The 14,901-nt window shown below is 45.6% G+C and overlaps 1 protein-coding gene across 4 annotated transcripts in view; it reads left to right on the forward strand.

Annotated features, from left to right (window-relative positions):
• The first annotated feature begins 5,268 nt into the window (after positions 1–5,268).
• HIPK2 (homeodomain interacting protein kinase 2) overlaps positions 5,269–14,901 on the forward strand; it is a 165,842-nt gene continuing 156,209 nt past the window's right edge. Inside the window, exons 1-2 of one of the 4 annotated variants that reach the window (XM_017880367.1) lie at positions 5,269–5,499; positions 9,254–10,337. In XM_017880367.1, the coding sequence (XP_017735856.1) occupies positions 5,448–5,499; positions 9,254–10,337 (1,136 nt within the window). In that variant the 5' untranslated portion in view covers positions 5,269–5,447. The remainder of the gene's footprint in view (positions 5,500–9,253; positions 10,338–14,901) is intronic. The other 3 variants (XM_017880366.1, XM_017880365.1, XM_017880364.1) reach the window with 3 other exon arrangements.

The raw sequence follows: 14,901 nt of genomic DNA on the forward strand, positions 1-14,901 counted from the left end.
TTCTCTTTTCAAAGTGGGTGATCGTCATTCACAATTCAACCTAGCAACTAGGAACTGGGTGCTGATTAGCAAAGACCATTAGCTCCTGACACTTCAGTAAATTAAGCAATTTCTTGCCTCAGAGTTTCAGTATGAATAGCTGAACACTGGACATTTCAATGTAGATATCCCGTTAGTGCTCTTAATTCAACTTGTTGAAAATAGATTCCGTTCTCCCCTACCCCAACCCTTTAACTCCACTTCCCATCTTCCTTCTCACTCGTGGAGCCCCACTCCTTCTGACCCCCAAATGTGTTCTAGTCCCCTCTGTCCTTTGCTCTCACATCTCATCTGTCAGCATGTCTTACTTTTTTTCCTCTGCAGAGTCTTACATTTCTGCTGCTTCTTATTCTCTCAGGCAGTTCCTTTGTCCAGGTCCTCCTTACCCCTCTGGACCAGCCTTCCCATTGGCTGAGAACCTGCCCAAGGTCCCTTAGCCCAGCTCTTCTTACTCAAGACCAGTTCTCTGCACTGACCCCCTATGCATCAGATAAGCAGCGGTTGCCTCTTTAAATAGGTAAATGTATTTTATTTTAATCATTTCTTATGGTTATATTTCTCAAATGTCATAACCAGAAGATACAGAAATGAGAGATGACTTAGGGTCATTGTTGTTGATATCCACTATTTTACCAGGTAACATATAGTCAGCTGTGTCCTGTAGTTTCAGTCTGTCTTCCTTCACTTGTCAGCCCTCATCTTTGCTTTGGCTGGTGTGGGACTCATCTGGTTGTTTGGTGATTCTAGTCTGAGAACCTAAAGAATGAAGAAGTTTGGCTGGTGGCATGGATTTGGGAATCAGGCAGACCTCAGTTCAAATCCCAGTCCTGCTAGCAGTGGCAAAGTGACTTTGGACAAATTAAAGCTCCATTTACTCATCTCTAAAACAGGGAAACGCTGTATTTTTGTTGTATCGAGTAAACACCTGGAGTCTGACGTATAGAGAGCAAAGGCAGTCAGGACAGTCACCTACCACTTGTTAATGGTGTGTTAGATGGCAGCCAGTGAGAGAGAAGACGAAAGGAGAAATTAGGTGAGCGGCTGTCATGGTTGGGTTTCCTCCCAGCTCTCTGAGTATTTAGAAATTACTTCTAGAAGATAGAAGTTATCAGAAGATGACAATTCTGAATAACTAGGTAGTTGTGTACACAGTGCATGCTGGTGGTTATTTATTGCGTTAGCATTCGTTATTGTATTGCCACCATGCAAACACACCTCAGTTGTCTCCAAGCAAAGCCTGAGCTTCCTAGGACAGAGACCACAGTGCTGGCTGCTCCCACCATGAGTGTCGCTCTCCTGGTGGACTGAAGTACACCCAGTTTACAGGATTGAGAGCACCAGCCTTCTGCCCTGTCTAATTGCAGCTTCAGTCTTAGCTCTGCTGTCAAACCTTGCCTGACCACAACGCATAGTGACTCCTGCCTCTGAACTTCTAGTGTTTACTTTGGCAAGTTGTTTATGTTGCCTTAGAATTACCAGCTGTCCTTTTTAATTTGCATTGTACTTGGCAATCCCCATGAGATCTTAAACTCCTTTAGGTCAGCGACGATGTCTTAGATGGCTTTGTGTTTCCTGTTGTGCTCAACCCTAGTCTTTTTTTATATAGAGGACCCTTAATACAGACTTGATGATTGATTTTATTTCAGATTTTTTTCTATTTCTTTCAAATGCCCAGTGCTGCAATCAGTAGTAATGTTATTGTCATTATTGACAAAAGAATTCTGTAGAGCTTGTGGTTGATCCTAAACTGTGCTCTGGTGGAATATACTATATATTTAACATTACACAACTAGTGGATAAACAGACATTGATTGAAAATGGCATAAAAGCCCCAGGGACATTCAGTATACACTGTTTTGGAAATGTATCATTTAGAATGGGCTAACCTGAAATTATCTTGGTACTCTTTGTGCAATATAAACTTGATAAGCAGGATTATTAAAACTCTATGAATATTATTTAGTATGTCAATGAAGGAAACTTTCCGAGTACTTTTTGACCCCCTGAGGTATTAGATCACCATGTCATCCAGGGTTCTCAAGGGTTATACAGATTAACTCTTTTCTAGGTGTTTAAAAATGTCCATTTGGATGCATATTTCTAACATTCATATATTTTGACATATTCTATAATTTTATTATATCTTATGTGCATAATCTATATTAGGCAGATATGGCATTTCATTAAATATGGGGATTCTTCCTTTGAGTTCTTTATTATTAAAAAAAAAAAGATCTGTAGCATCTAGCATCTATTAAGTACTCATTATTCAGCCAGAGCATGTGTCCAAAAGATTTTAGGAAGTAAGGAAGTTAGTACCTCTTAAAATCAGGTGTTCATGATTCCATTGTCTTTAATAATACAACTGGATTCTGAGCTTTAATCTGTTTTACATCTGCTAAACCCAAATTAAATATTATATACCGATAGAATTGGTGCCACTATTTTAGAGATCACCTCCCTGGGAATCAGAGCTTGAGCTTTGCTAGAATTCAGTGAAATTGAATTCAATTTTTTTTTTTTTATTGTAGTTGAACCCTCACTCATCCTTGTAGTCTGATCTTCCAGTAGATAATTTATTTAGGGGTGGTGAAATGGAAAGGAAATGTACTCAGATGTGAAGCAACTTTTCAGTTCATCTAATTGTGAAATATAAAGTCATGAAGAAACTAAGTAAATAAGTGGGGAAAAATACACTAAATGAGCCAATCCCTTAACAAATATCATTTTTTAAAAAGCTGTATGAGTTGGCCGAGTGCAGTGGCTCACGCCTGTAATCCCAGCACTTTGGGAGGCCAAGGCGGGTGGATCACCTGAGGTCAAGAGTTCCAGACAAGCCTGGCCAACATGGTGAAACCCCATCTCTACTAAAAATACAAAAAATTAGCTGGGCATGGTGGGGCACACCTATAATCCCAGCTACGCTGGAGGCTGAGGCAGGAGATTCGCTTGAACTTGGGAGGCAGAGGTTGTGGTGAGAGGAGATTGCACCTTTGCACTCCAGCCTGGGTGACAAGAGCGAAACTCTGTCTCAAAATAAATAAATAAAATATAATTAAATTTTTTAAAAACTGTGAGTTAAGACTTCAAGAAATCATGTAGATTTTTAGGTATTCTTATTATTACATTATTTGTAGCCCTAGACAAATGAATTTCTCATTAAACCGCTAAGACAAAGAGAAACCAAAAGGTGCATAGAATTAACATAGGTTTGAAGCCGGGCATGGTGTTATGCTCCTATAGTCCTAGCTACTTGGGAAGCTGAGGCAGGAGAATCATGTGAGCCCAGGAGTTCGAGGCTGCAGTGAGCTATGTTTGCACCACTGCACTCCAACCTGGGCAACAGAGAGTGAGATCCTGTCCCTAAAAAAAAAAAAAAAAAAGAATTAGATCTGGGTTTCAACTTCTGGGGTCAGGGTCTGATTTTTTTCACTTATCACAGAAGCTTAAACCCATCACATGACTTCCCAGTTTTAAAAGTAGGACCTTTGTGAGAATGAAAGTAGAGAGGGTGCTCTGAATAACTGAATTAGCCTAACAGGATAAGCATATGTCCAACTGGCAGTGGGACATATGTTTACCCTGTCCATAAAACATCTGTCCTGGAGCCTGGTATGTACTTAATACTTAAGATTTTAAAACGTGGAGACTCATAAGTGTTTTAAGAATCCTGAGGAATAGCAGATAAAGTCAAGTGTAGCATTTTATAGACATAAATGGCATCTATAATCAAGGCTAGAAGGCAGATGTTTTAAAAATAGTATTTTGAAATGCAGACTGACTTATAGAGGCTTTTTGTAAATGCAGAATGAGAATTTGAATAAAGTAACTAAAAGAAGGGTCTGAACCCTCATTGCCTTTAGCATATCAAAGTGCACCCTTAGTCTGGGTAACCTGTATTTGTTTCGGGCATGAGAGACTTTGTCAGCTTTATGGTAATAAGGAAAAATGTCTTACAAATAATGGATTTTAATTCTTCTAACTATAGGATATATTTTAATGTCAGTTTTATAGGTGCTATTTTTCATTTGTCATATGCAATGAAGAATTTATATATAGTTGTGTAATAGAAGTTGTTTTAAATTTTAATAAATTTGTTCTTCAATGCTTTTTACTTACCACTTCTGTAGCATCTACATGAACTCTTGTCTGTATAATTAACAAGCATGTAAGACCCCGTGCATATCTGAGTTTTGGTGTTTATGACTTCAGCCTGTTTATGAGACAGAGTAGTATGGTAATAGGCATGCTACTTGTTCAAAGCTTTAGTTCTAGGTTATGGTGACTCCCTGTCCTTTAGTGAATGAAAATGTGGCCATTTTGACAGATTTTATCTTGGGAGGCCACTAAGGCTTTTGTGGAAAAGTCTGGGTCAGGTCATCCCTCTAGGAGCAGGTGTGGTTATGGCAGATTTACCCTACTGTAACCTCCTGGATTCCTCTGGGCATGCTCCCCATGGGCTGAAAACCTGCCCTCCCAAGTACAGTAGCCTCCCTGGTCTCTCACCTAGGAGAAATAAAGTCCGCCTTCTCTTTCAAGAGCCAACTAGGAAGTGCAGAGGTGACTTAAAAAGTGATTGAGACTTTGCCGTTGGATCAAACTGACAATGTGCATTAAGCCTCTGTTTTTCCTGAAAAGGGTATTGACAAATGAGGCAGGAATAGCCTTGACTAGTCCAGAGGTCAGTACAGAAAGAAATGAGAGGAGACATTTAGCTCTTGCTTTCAAGTGGAAGAAAACATCGAGTCCCCTCTGCACCCCACTTTATTATCCCCCACTTTAAGATCTGAATAAACAGAGAAGTAAAAAGTTGTGGGCTCAACTCTCTGAGAGCTAAACTAATCGAGAAGGAAGGTTTGTTCCAGAGAAATGCTCTCAAGGAGAAATGTTTGGAAATAAGTGTGTTGCCATAAGATTATTTTAAGATTAAGCTACAAAACCACCAACAGTGTCTTATTCCTTATGAAGATATTTCAGGGATTTAAAAAAGTATTACTGTTAAAGACTTTCTTTAACTATATCTTGTTTGAGCATTTTGCTGCCTGAAGCAAAGTGGCCTCTGCTACAGAACAAAGGTAACACGTCTGCACTGGCCGTTGGGTCCAGTCGTTGGAATAGTGGCTGTTGACCTCATAAAGGGGCAGCAGGGGCCACACCAGGCCGGGCTGGAGTCTGAGGCAGCTGGCCGTGGTGCAGGATATTTCCAGCCATGCAGGCCTCCTCTCTGATCCTGGGCATCTGTCACCAGAGGCAGCCAGTGATGATTTCCACAATTTTATGACCCTTGGCTGTCATCCCAATATCAAATAAGTCATAAGCCACCCTCTTCCCCTCTGTAAAATTCCACTTCTGCACCCTGGACAGCCTTTCCACCAAGATCTTTTTGAAGCAGTGAAAACACCTTCTTTATGTATGAACAGCATATTTCTGCTGTTGCCTTCTCTGACCGCCCCCTTCCAGGTACTTAAAGACTGAAAATAAGCAGCAGGCTAGACATGAAAGGATGAAGGAAATGGCTGTTTTACTTTGTCTCTTCAGCGGCTAAGTTACTGAAAGCCAAGTTAATTGGTCATTTCTCTATTTTATACAACATCTAGAATAATATGGATATTCACTTGATACTGATAAATAGGGAATAGCCATATTCTGTGTTGTTCTGGAATAAGGGGGATGTTGAATTGAACAAAAAGAACAGTGGGAAGAAACGGGTGAAGTACGAATTCTGAATAAGCAAGCCAGAAGAGTCTTGTCAGGCATGAGGATTCCTACAGATGTGCAGTCACAGTGTGTAGGTGCAGGTCAGAGTGCAGGATTAAAGCAAGAAGGAAACACCCTTCAGCAGATCCACGGGCCCAGGGTGGAGGCGGGGCTCCGAGCAGGTGCTGGGTGTTAGCAGAACTGCCCCTAGGAAGTCAGGGCTGAAGTCAGATGGTGCATATGGTCAGTGCTGTAGGAACAGAGAGTTGGGAATGATCACTGGGTTAGAGTGGTCTGGAAAGAGAAGGAATCTAAGCTGGCTGGTCTTGGGATAAGTTGAGAAAAGCAGCAAAGGCAAGCCAGATAGAGGAACAGTGTAAGAGTGTGAAGGTAGGAAGTGTAAGAGACATTCTAGAAACAGCGAATAGACCAGCTTCATTCAAGTTGAGCACCCAGAAAGGTTAGTAGAGGTGGAGCTAACCAGATTGTTGGAATCAACATGTAAAGGTGTCGAGTTCTCAGCTTTATCTCCTTGACACTAGGGAGCCACTGGAAGTTTGGAGAGGGAAGTGGCATGCTCAGAGATGTTTTAGAAAGATTAATCTGGTGGCCAAATATAGGCAAATTAAAGGGAGACAGAGTGCTCGGGTAGATGATGTCTGGATTTGCTTTAGTCCTACTAGAAAGTGATAAATGCATTCACTATGGAAGTGGCAGCAACAGCAGAAATAAAGAATTGGATGCAAGAGATGTTTTGAAGGAAGGAGAAATTAATAAGGCTTAGCACCTTCTTGTCTATGAACATAAAGAAGAACCATCATAGTTCATAGTTTTGGAGCCAAGTGATAGAAAAATATTTTATAAACAGTCATGGAGATGTTAGGATGGAGGGTGAGATTTTTAGGAAAAAATAAGGGGTTCAGCTTTGGAAGTGCATCTTTGACATTGTAGCAGGAGGTAGCAATATATCACTGTAACCTCTGAGGGAGAGCCCAGCCTGTGATAAACATGTGGGGGTCACCTACACAGAGGGTGACGGCTTAAACTGCTTGAATGGATGATATCTGCCAGAGAGAACAGAGTCAAAACGGTGGAAATGCCAACATTTGAAAGGAGGAAGAGGGCTGGGTGCGGTGGCTCACACCTGTAATCCCAGCACTTTGGGAGGCCGAGGCAAGCGGATCACTTGAGGTCAGGAGTTTGAGGCCAGCCTGGCCAATGTGAAACCCTGTCTCTACTAAAAATATAAAAATTAGCTGGGTGTGGTAGTGCACACCTGTAGTCCCAGCTGCTTGGGAGGCAGAGGTTGCAATGAGCCGAGATAGCACCACTGCACTCCAGTCTGGGCGACAGCAAGACTCTGTCCCAAAAAAATAATAGTAATGGAGAAAGAGGAACCACCCGAGCACACAATGTGCAATCAGACACGGGAGGGGGAGGTTACAGATTCACTGAAGTCCAGATAACAACATCAAGAAGGAAGTTGTGGTCAGCAGTATCAGATGTTGCAGAGGTTAAGAAGAACAGGCTGAAACAAGGCCATCGGATTAGGCAATTAGGAAGTCATTTACCTTCAAGAACACGAGCCTATAGTGCATTAACGAGTGGGGGGGAGATGGATTAAGATGTGGGCATTGAAGAAAGGGAGCATAAACCATTGATCACAGGTGAGAGGAGGGAAAGAATTAAGAGGGGGGAATGCAGCTGTTACTCCTTTTGCCTTCCACATTGGGCTTTTGTGTGTGCACACGCATGAAGGCAAAAGAAAAAGATGAGGGAATTGATTCATTTGGCCAGCCATATTAAGTTCCTACTGAGTACTTGGATCCAATTAAGTGCAGGGAGAAGTAGAAAGCTATGAGAGAAAGAACAGTGGTGGAAGCAAGTTCAAGAGAAAATGGGACAAATATGGATCATGAGAATTGGGAACTTTTTTAGTATTGGAAAAAAGCAACACCTCTTTCTCTCAGACTGGAGAGAAGGAATGAAGGATGGAGGATGATGTAGATTTAGGAATGTTCTGAAATGAAGAAGGAAATAAAGGAGGAAAGTAAGGCTGACCTCAGGCTTCTGGACAAAGTGGAAGTTGGGTCATCTACTGAGAGAGAATGCGGGCTAGGGTGATGGTCGATGGAGTAGAAAGCATGTTAAATAACCACTCTAGGTAATGCCAGGGGCTCAGAAAGACAGGAACACTAGGTTAGCCAACCACCAGCAGGGCTTGCAGAAGCTCCACTTCCTTGTGGCTTCTGTGAGAAACGTTTGTTGACTGTGGCTTAGAAGATGGGCAATGTTTGTTACTCTTTTAACTTTTAAGGAGTTATCCTTCTTCATCACCTTATTATTTTTGCTTAATACATTTTCTATGAATTTTTGTTTTAGTGTCACCATAATTTGTACAAGTGTTCCAGAATAATGGTCTTATAGGTTTCTAAGTTTATCTAAATTGTGGATGAGATGTTGGTATGAAATAATAGTACTTTTGGTCAGACATGGTGGCTCACGTCTGTAATCCCAGCACTTTGGGAGGCTGAGGCAGGTGGATCACCTGAAGTCAAGAGTTTGAGACCAGCCTGGCCAACATGGTGAAACCTCATCCCTACTAAAAATTCAAAAATTAATCGGGCGTGGTGGCACGAGCCTATAATCCCAGCCTTGGGAGGCTGAGGCAGGAGAATGACTTGAAACCTGGGAGGCGGAGGTGGCAGTGAGCCGAGATCGTGCCCTTGCACTACAGCCTGGATGACAAGAGCGAGACTCAGTCTCAAAAAACAACAACATCAACAACAACAAAAAATAGTACTTTCTAGAGAAATGTATTGATATATGAATTTAGCAGGAAAAGTGAGTGAATGGAGCCACAAATTGTGCTACTCAGTCCCCACCAGTAAGGCTAATAAAATGTTTTACGCTGTTGAAATGAAAAATAGCAGACCAACTGCTGATCCACTCAACCCTACAGAATTCATTTACGGTGACGAAGATGCCAGATGGTAATTAGAATTAGGGTTCATCCAGGATCCAGAAGATCCTGAGTGGCCTGGTGTTGGGGCCTGTTTGGGAAGATGTTTCCTCAAACCAGTGAACCTGACAGGGTCTTTCCACAAAGCTGAGCTGATTATGTGGGCAACGAAGTACGTGACAGTTAGCATAGCCTCCTGAGTTTCAGTAGGAAGCAACCCAGGGAGAACTGAAGAAGAATCCATTTCTGTCACAAATAATGTTTATTTTAAAAAATGATTACTTATGTCCTGATATTGGAATTCTGTTTCTGAGTCTCAACTGTGTTGCTGGCACCTAATGGTGGCAGGTGGCACCCTGGAACCACTTGGTTCCACAAACTCAGTGACCAGAATGTGCTTCTGGGTGGAATAGATTGACTTTTTCAACCTTGTTTTCAAATGGGAAGGAAACATTCTGTGTGGCCCAAACCAAGATGAGAACTGAAGGGAATCTGTTGAGTTTACTTATACCAAGCTGAATCCGATACTTACTTTTCATTTTCCTTTCCTTGTAGGTATGGCCTCACATGTGCAAGTTTTCTCCCCTCACACCCTTCAATCAAGTGCCTTCTGTAGTGTGAAGAAACTGAAAATAGAGCCGAGTTCCAACTGGGACATGACTGGGTACGGCTCCCACAGCAAAGTGTATAGCCAGAGCAAGAACATTCCCCCGTCGCAGCCAGCCACCACAACCGTCAGCACCTCCTTGCCGGTCCCAAACCCAAGCCTACCTTACGAGCAGACCATCATCTTCCCAGGAAGCACCGGGCACATCGTGGTCACCTCAGCAAGCAGCACTTCTGTCACCGGGCACGTCCTCGGCGGACCACACAACCTAATGCGTCGAAGCACTGTGAGCCTCCTTGATACCTACCAAAAATGTGGCCTCAAGCGTAAGAGCGAGGAGATCGAGAACACAAGCAGCGTGCAGATCATCGAGGAGCACCCACCCATGATTCAGAATAATGCCAGCGGGGCCACTGTCGCCACTGCCACCACGTCGACTGCCACCTCCAAAAACAGTGGCTCCAACAGCGAGGGCGACTATCAGCTGGTGCAGCATGAGGTGCTGTGCTCCATGACCAACACTTACGAGGTCTTAGAGTTCTTGGGCCGAGGGACATTTGGGCAAGTGGTCAAGTGCTGGAAACGGGGCACCAATGAGATTGTAGCAATCAAGATCCTGAAGAACCACCCGTCCTATGCCCGACAAGGTCAGATTGAAGTGAGCATCCTGGCCCGGTTGAGCACGGAGAGTGCCGATGACTATAACTTCGTCCGGGCCTACGAATGTTTCCAGCACAAGAACCACACGTGCTTGGTCTTCGAGATGTTGGAGCAGAACCTCTATGACTTTCTGAAGCAAAACAAGTTTAGCCCCTTGCCCCTCAAATACATTCGCCCAGTTCTCCAGCAGGTAGCCACAGCCCTGATGAAACTCAAAAGCCTAGGTCTTATCCATGCTGACCTCAAACCAGAAAACATCATGCTGGTGGATCCATCTAGACAACCATACAGAGTCAAGGTCATCGACTTTGGTTCAGCCAGCCACGTGTCCAAGGCTGTGTGCTCCACCTACTTGCAGTCTAGATATTACAGGTAAGACTGTCCACATGGAGACAGGAGCTGCTGAATGCCCAGTGGCACTCACAGAAAATGTGCAGCCTTAGTCACTGTGGTGAGATAAAATTATGTCTACAGTTCTTGCCTTCAAGTGATCTTAATGTACTTAGGAGATTAGAACATGTGCACATTGTGATATCAATTAGAAGTCACATTAGAATGGAGCCAGGTAAGATCCGTGGCATAGGTGTTCAGTTTTGGAAGGGCTCCCTGGGACCTGGGGTGCAGAGCAGAGGCGAAGCAGAGGAGTTCTGTCCTCCCGGATGGGTAGGATCTAGGCAGGTGGTGGAGAGAGAGGGACATGCCATCCACAGTCCACAGTCACACTAGTGGGAATTTACAGGAAACAAGAAGGACACCCGCCTGGCCGGAACAGTTTGTGAGTGGTGGGAGATGTGAGTGAAAGGATGGGTTGGAACCAGGTCACTGGGGGTCTTAAATATCAGATCACGGAATTTGAACTGTGTCCGCAAACCCAGAGCGGTCCTGGAAACCTTGAACAACATAAGGTAATGGGGTGAAAAGGGTGTTCTGAGAAGGTTCCTTGTCCATCCATGTGCAGAAGGGCTGGAGGAAGGGAGAGACTAGTCTGGGGCCAGCTAGCTGGCTCCTGTGGTGAGGTGACTCCAGGCTTTGGGTCAGGATGATGGAGGAATGATAGTGTCTGTGGCAGGGAAGTGTGTTCAGTCATGGACTCACACATGCAGTCATTCAACTAGCTTTGATTTCACTTCTAACATGTGCCAGGCACAGTGCTAGGTATAGGGATGTAGACAGGGCCCTTGCCATCCTGGGGTATCTGGAAGCTTTTCAGGGACCCCTGTATGCAGTCAGGATTGGAACTGCTGCCGACACGGAGCTGAGATGGGAATGCTGGCTTTGGAGTCAGGAAAGGCCAGAGTGAACCTGGTCCCTCCTCTCCTAATTGCCTGATTTCTCCATGCCTTCATTTCCTAACCCATGAACTGGGAAAAATCCTCTCATCAGCCTCGTGGGCGGCTGGGGGGTAACACGGCTGTAACATGGCTTAGGTGTGTCACTCCGTGGCCGGCCATGGCAGGTGTGCAGCAGGGAGGTGGCAGGGATGGAAAGCAAGACCCTGCTCTGTGGAACCAGCCTGGGCATGTGTTTGGGGTGTTGCCGAACAGTCCAGTAGAGATAGAAGTCACGAGAAAGAAAACTGAAACTCCCATGAGAAAATGGGACGGATGCACATTTAAGAGCATGCCATGTAGGCAGGAAAACCAGGGTCCCCGGAGGCCATCCTGCTGAGACCTCCTGCCCCACACTCGCTTGCGGGTGTGCTTTCTCCATGCGCCTTTCAAGGCCACAGAGAGAAGGCTGGAACATGCCCCAGTGCCGTGTCGACACAGCTGACCTGTCACCCATTCCTGGGGCTGACCTGGGCCAGCTTCCCCTTCTTGCTCCCTGTCTGGGCCCCCAGCCTGGCTGCAGGCAGAGCTGTTGCAAGTCTCTTCCCAGCCCCTCCCTCAGCCTGCTGGGCACCAGGCCCTCCTTCCCTGGGAGAGCAACAGCCCCTCCGCTTGGGTCCCCAGATGCCCTCCCACCTTCCACCCTGTCTCCTTTTATCTTAATCCTGAGTCACACAGGAGGTTTTGAGGCCTCTCCACCTATGCTGTTTCTGTCTTCCCTCTTCCCTTTAGGAGACATTTCATGAGTTAGAGCAGCTCTCTGCAAGCCTCTTCTCTGCCCTGCCCTGAGGATTCCTTTCCCACTCATTTCCTATGTGCAGGAAAGGTCTCCACTGGCCTGTGCTTTCAGCACCAGGCCCTGTGTGGACAGACAGGTCTACTGCTGCCCCTCTACTTCCTCTCCACTCCCTCCTCCTGACCATGCTATCCACTCTCTGCCCTGCTGGCCTCAGAGCCAATGGCAGGGAGAAGTAAGCCCCGGGCGGGAGCCCCCAAGGAAGGTGGGCACCTCCTTGTGTCCAGAGGAGAAAGATGGGCAGTGGTTGAGTGGATCTGGAGGTTTGGGTGCCTGGTACCGACAGCACATGTTCTCTGTAGAGAGTGCCTGGGCCTCTGAAAGCCAGCTCTAGTGGCCGTCCCGGGTACCAGCCCCACTGGGGGCTAGCTGGTGCTGTGCTGGCTCTCCGTTACCCCACACGGGAGGCCGCTGTGCCACTTCATATTTAGGTTGGTAAATTCAGCATGCCAAAGGCTGGCTCTTTCTAGTTCTTGGCCTGAATTCAGGGTGAAGAGCCCCTGACTTGGCTGCTAGGGCTTTTATTTAGTTCATCTGAATTGCTGCATCATGAACACATACCAGTGTTATTAAAATTTACTAAAAGCTAGCATGGCAACTTGTAAAAAGACTTCAACAAACTCTGTTTAAAAGGCAGCACATCCTTAGAGCAAAACTTGGCGAATCGAGTAAGCTGAATTGGGGATTCTTAAGACCCCCTTGTCATCTTGCCTTCTGGTGCCCACGGGACACTTCCTAGAGCCATCCCTGCCCACCCCCTTGGACTCTGCAGTTTTTCTTTGCTTTCCTGCCCCTAGTGCTGGTGCCCCTAGTGCTGAGGAGACAGGCCGCAAAATCGGGGATCCTAGCTCAGGAAGCCTGCGGCAGCAGTAGGAGTTTGCCTGTGAGGTCTGGGGAGGGCTGACTCCTTCACTTGGACTCACGGCGATCCTCTCCTGCCCCACTCTGTGGGTGAGATCAGGCCTTTTGGACGCCTCTGGTGGGTGTTGCAGGCTGGTTTGCTGGCCGTTCCTGGGCCCTCAGGAGCCCTCTTCTCCCCACTTCGTGACAGGCACAGTCACATCTGGCCCCTGTATCCCGACATCCCTCTGAAGGACCCTCCGCTTAGTGGTGATAGTATCCTCTTTTCACCCCTGAAATCACCATTGCCTAAAATTCTGAGCAGAAAGGCCTCTTCCTCCTTTCTGTGGTCACCTTCAGGCCCTCGCGTCAGCCTGCCTATGTCCATCGCTGGTTCCAAGGATACGGTCAGCAGGAAAGGCAGCCGCTCCTCTGCCTGAAATGAGGCTTCATTTCTAAGTTGGCTCAATGTTCTGTTTCTCCCTCAGGCCTTGTCTGAGCCTTGCAGTGGTTTGCCACCATATAGATCGATCCGAGTTTTCGAGGACGGTCTCTAGTGCTCTGTCTCTGTTCGTCCCAGCTGTGTGGGACAGCCAGCTCTAGGCCACGCTTATCAAGGTTATTTTCCTGATGGCTTTGCCTCTTATTAGGAAAGAGAGAGGACAAGAAAAGCTCTTTAACTGTGCATCGTTAAGGCCCATGTCCCAGAAGGAAGATGCTTTCAGCTGCATCTGCGTCTTGAGAGAATGGCTATGTTTGAGCCGCCTGGGCTGGGGAAGTCATTGCGTGCCGTGCATCCAGGCTCCCGGCAGGCTGGCCTTCGTCCTGCAGGTGGTCGGTGGGGACTTTCTCCCCTCAGCCCCCTGTATCTGAGCTGGGCACATTATCATCCCAGGACATCTGACTTTCAAAAGGTAGAGTACTTATGTGTCCCTCTGTCATTTTACATGGGACTGGGCTAAGTGTCTCATCCCACCATTGTCCCCGCCTCGTGACACAGAAATGGTGTGAGACAAGGATATGTTATCCTCGCCTGGGGGACTTGGCAAAGGAGGTGGTGTCCCCAGAGCCAACTCTTTTCCCCAGCTCTCAGGCATGTGCCTGGCTGCAGTGCCTGTTGGTATTCTGTGAGGCAAGCCCACTGGTGTGTTTTTCAGGAAACAAAGGCTGCTTTTTAAGTTTTTTTCTGGAGTCTGAAGCAGGGGTATTCCCTTCCAACTCGAAGGTCAGTTATGTAGTTAACTGTCAGCTGCCCGGGTTCTCAGGTTTTACTGTGCATGGGAATCACCTGGAGAGGTTGCTGGGAACAGATTCTCCCTGGGAGTGCCCTGGGAGAAAGTCCACACCCACCACCACAGAGAATTGCCTCAGAGAACTGGAGGTGAGCCAGGCAGGGGGTCTTAGGACCAGTCTTTGAGAAACACTACTCTGAGGGACAGAGGGATTTTCTTAATGGTGTCACCTTTCAGGTATTCACACCCAAAAGAACAGAGTTGTAGGTAGTCCTTGCTTTTATTACTTCACCTTGGGCGCCCCTGCCCTTTCCTTATTTAATTCTACATTGATGCCAGTTCATTTTGTTTGTTAATTTTTTTTCTTTTTTCTTTTTTTTTGGAGCAAGCAGTAAATTGGTACTGGGGTATTTCCATTATCAGCAAAACCAACAAACTAAAAATAAGACCAAATATTAAACGTCACTTTCAGGAAAAACACAAACAAAACATATGCCATTCAGGTAAAGAGTAATCAGTGATTAAAAAATATGCATTTTTTTTTTTTTTTGGTTTCTGCTCTGGATTATTCAAAATATTCTTGTCTAGACTTTTGGAAACAGGTAAGACTGTTACCAGGACCCAAAATTGAACATGAGAAAGAGCAAATAATCCACTTTTCAGAGTAATCTAACCTTTTTTCTTTTCTTTTTTTTTTTTTTTTTGAGGCAGGGTTTTCTCCTTTTCCCAGCCCTGGTTGG

Source organism: Rhinopithecus bieti, unplaced genomic scaffold (assembly GCF_001698545.2).
Source record: "Rhinopithecus bieti isolate Rb0 unplaced genomic scaffold, ASM169854v2 scaffold_11401, whole genome shotgun sequence".
Taxonomy (NCBI): Eukaryota; Metazoa; Chordata; class Mammalia; order Primates; family Cercopithecidae; genus Rhinopithecus; species Rhinopithecus bieti.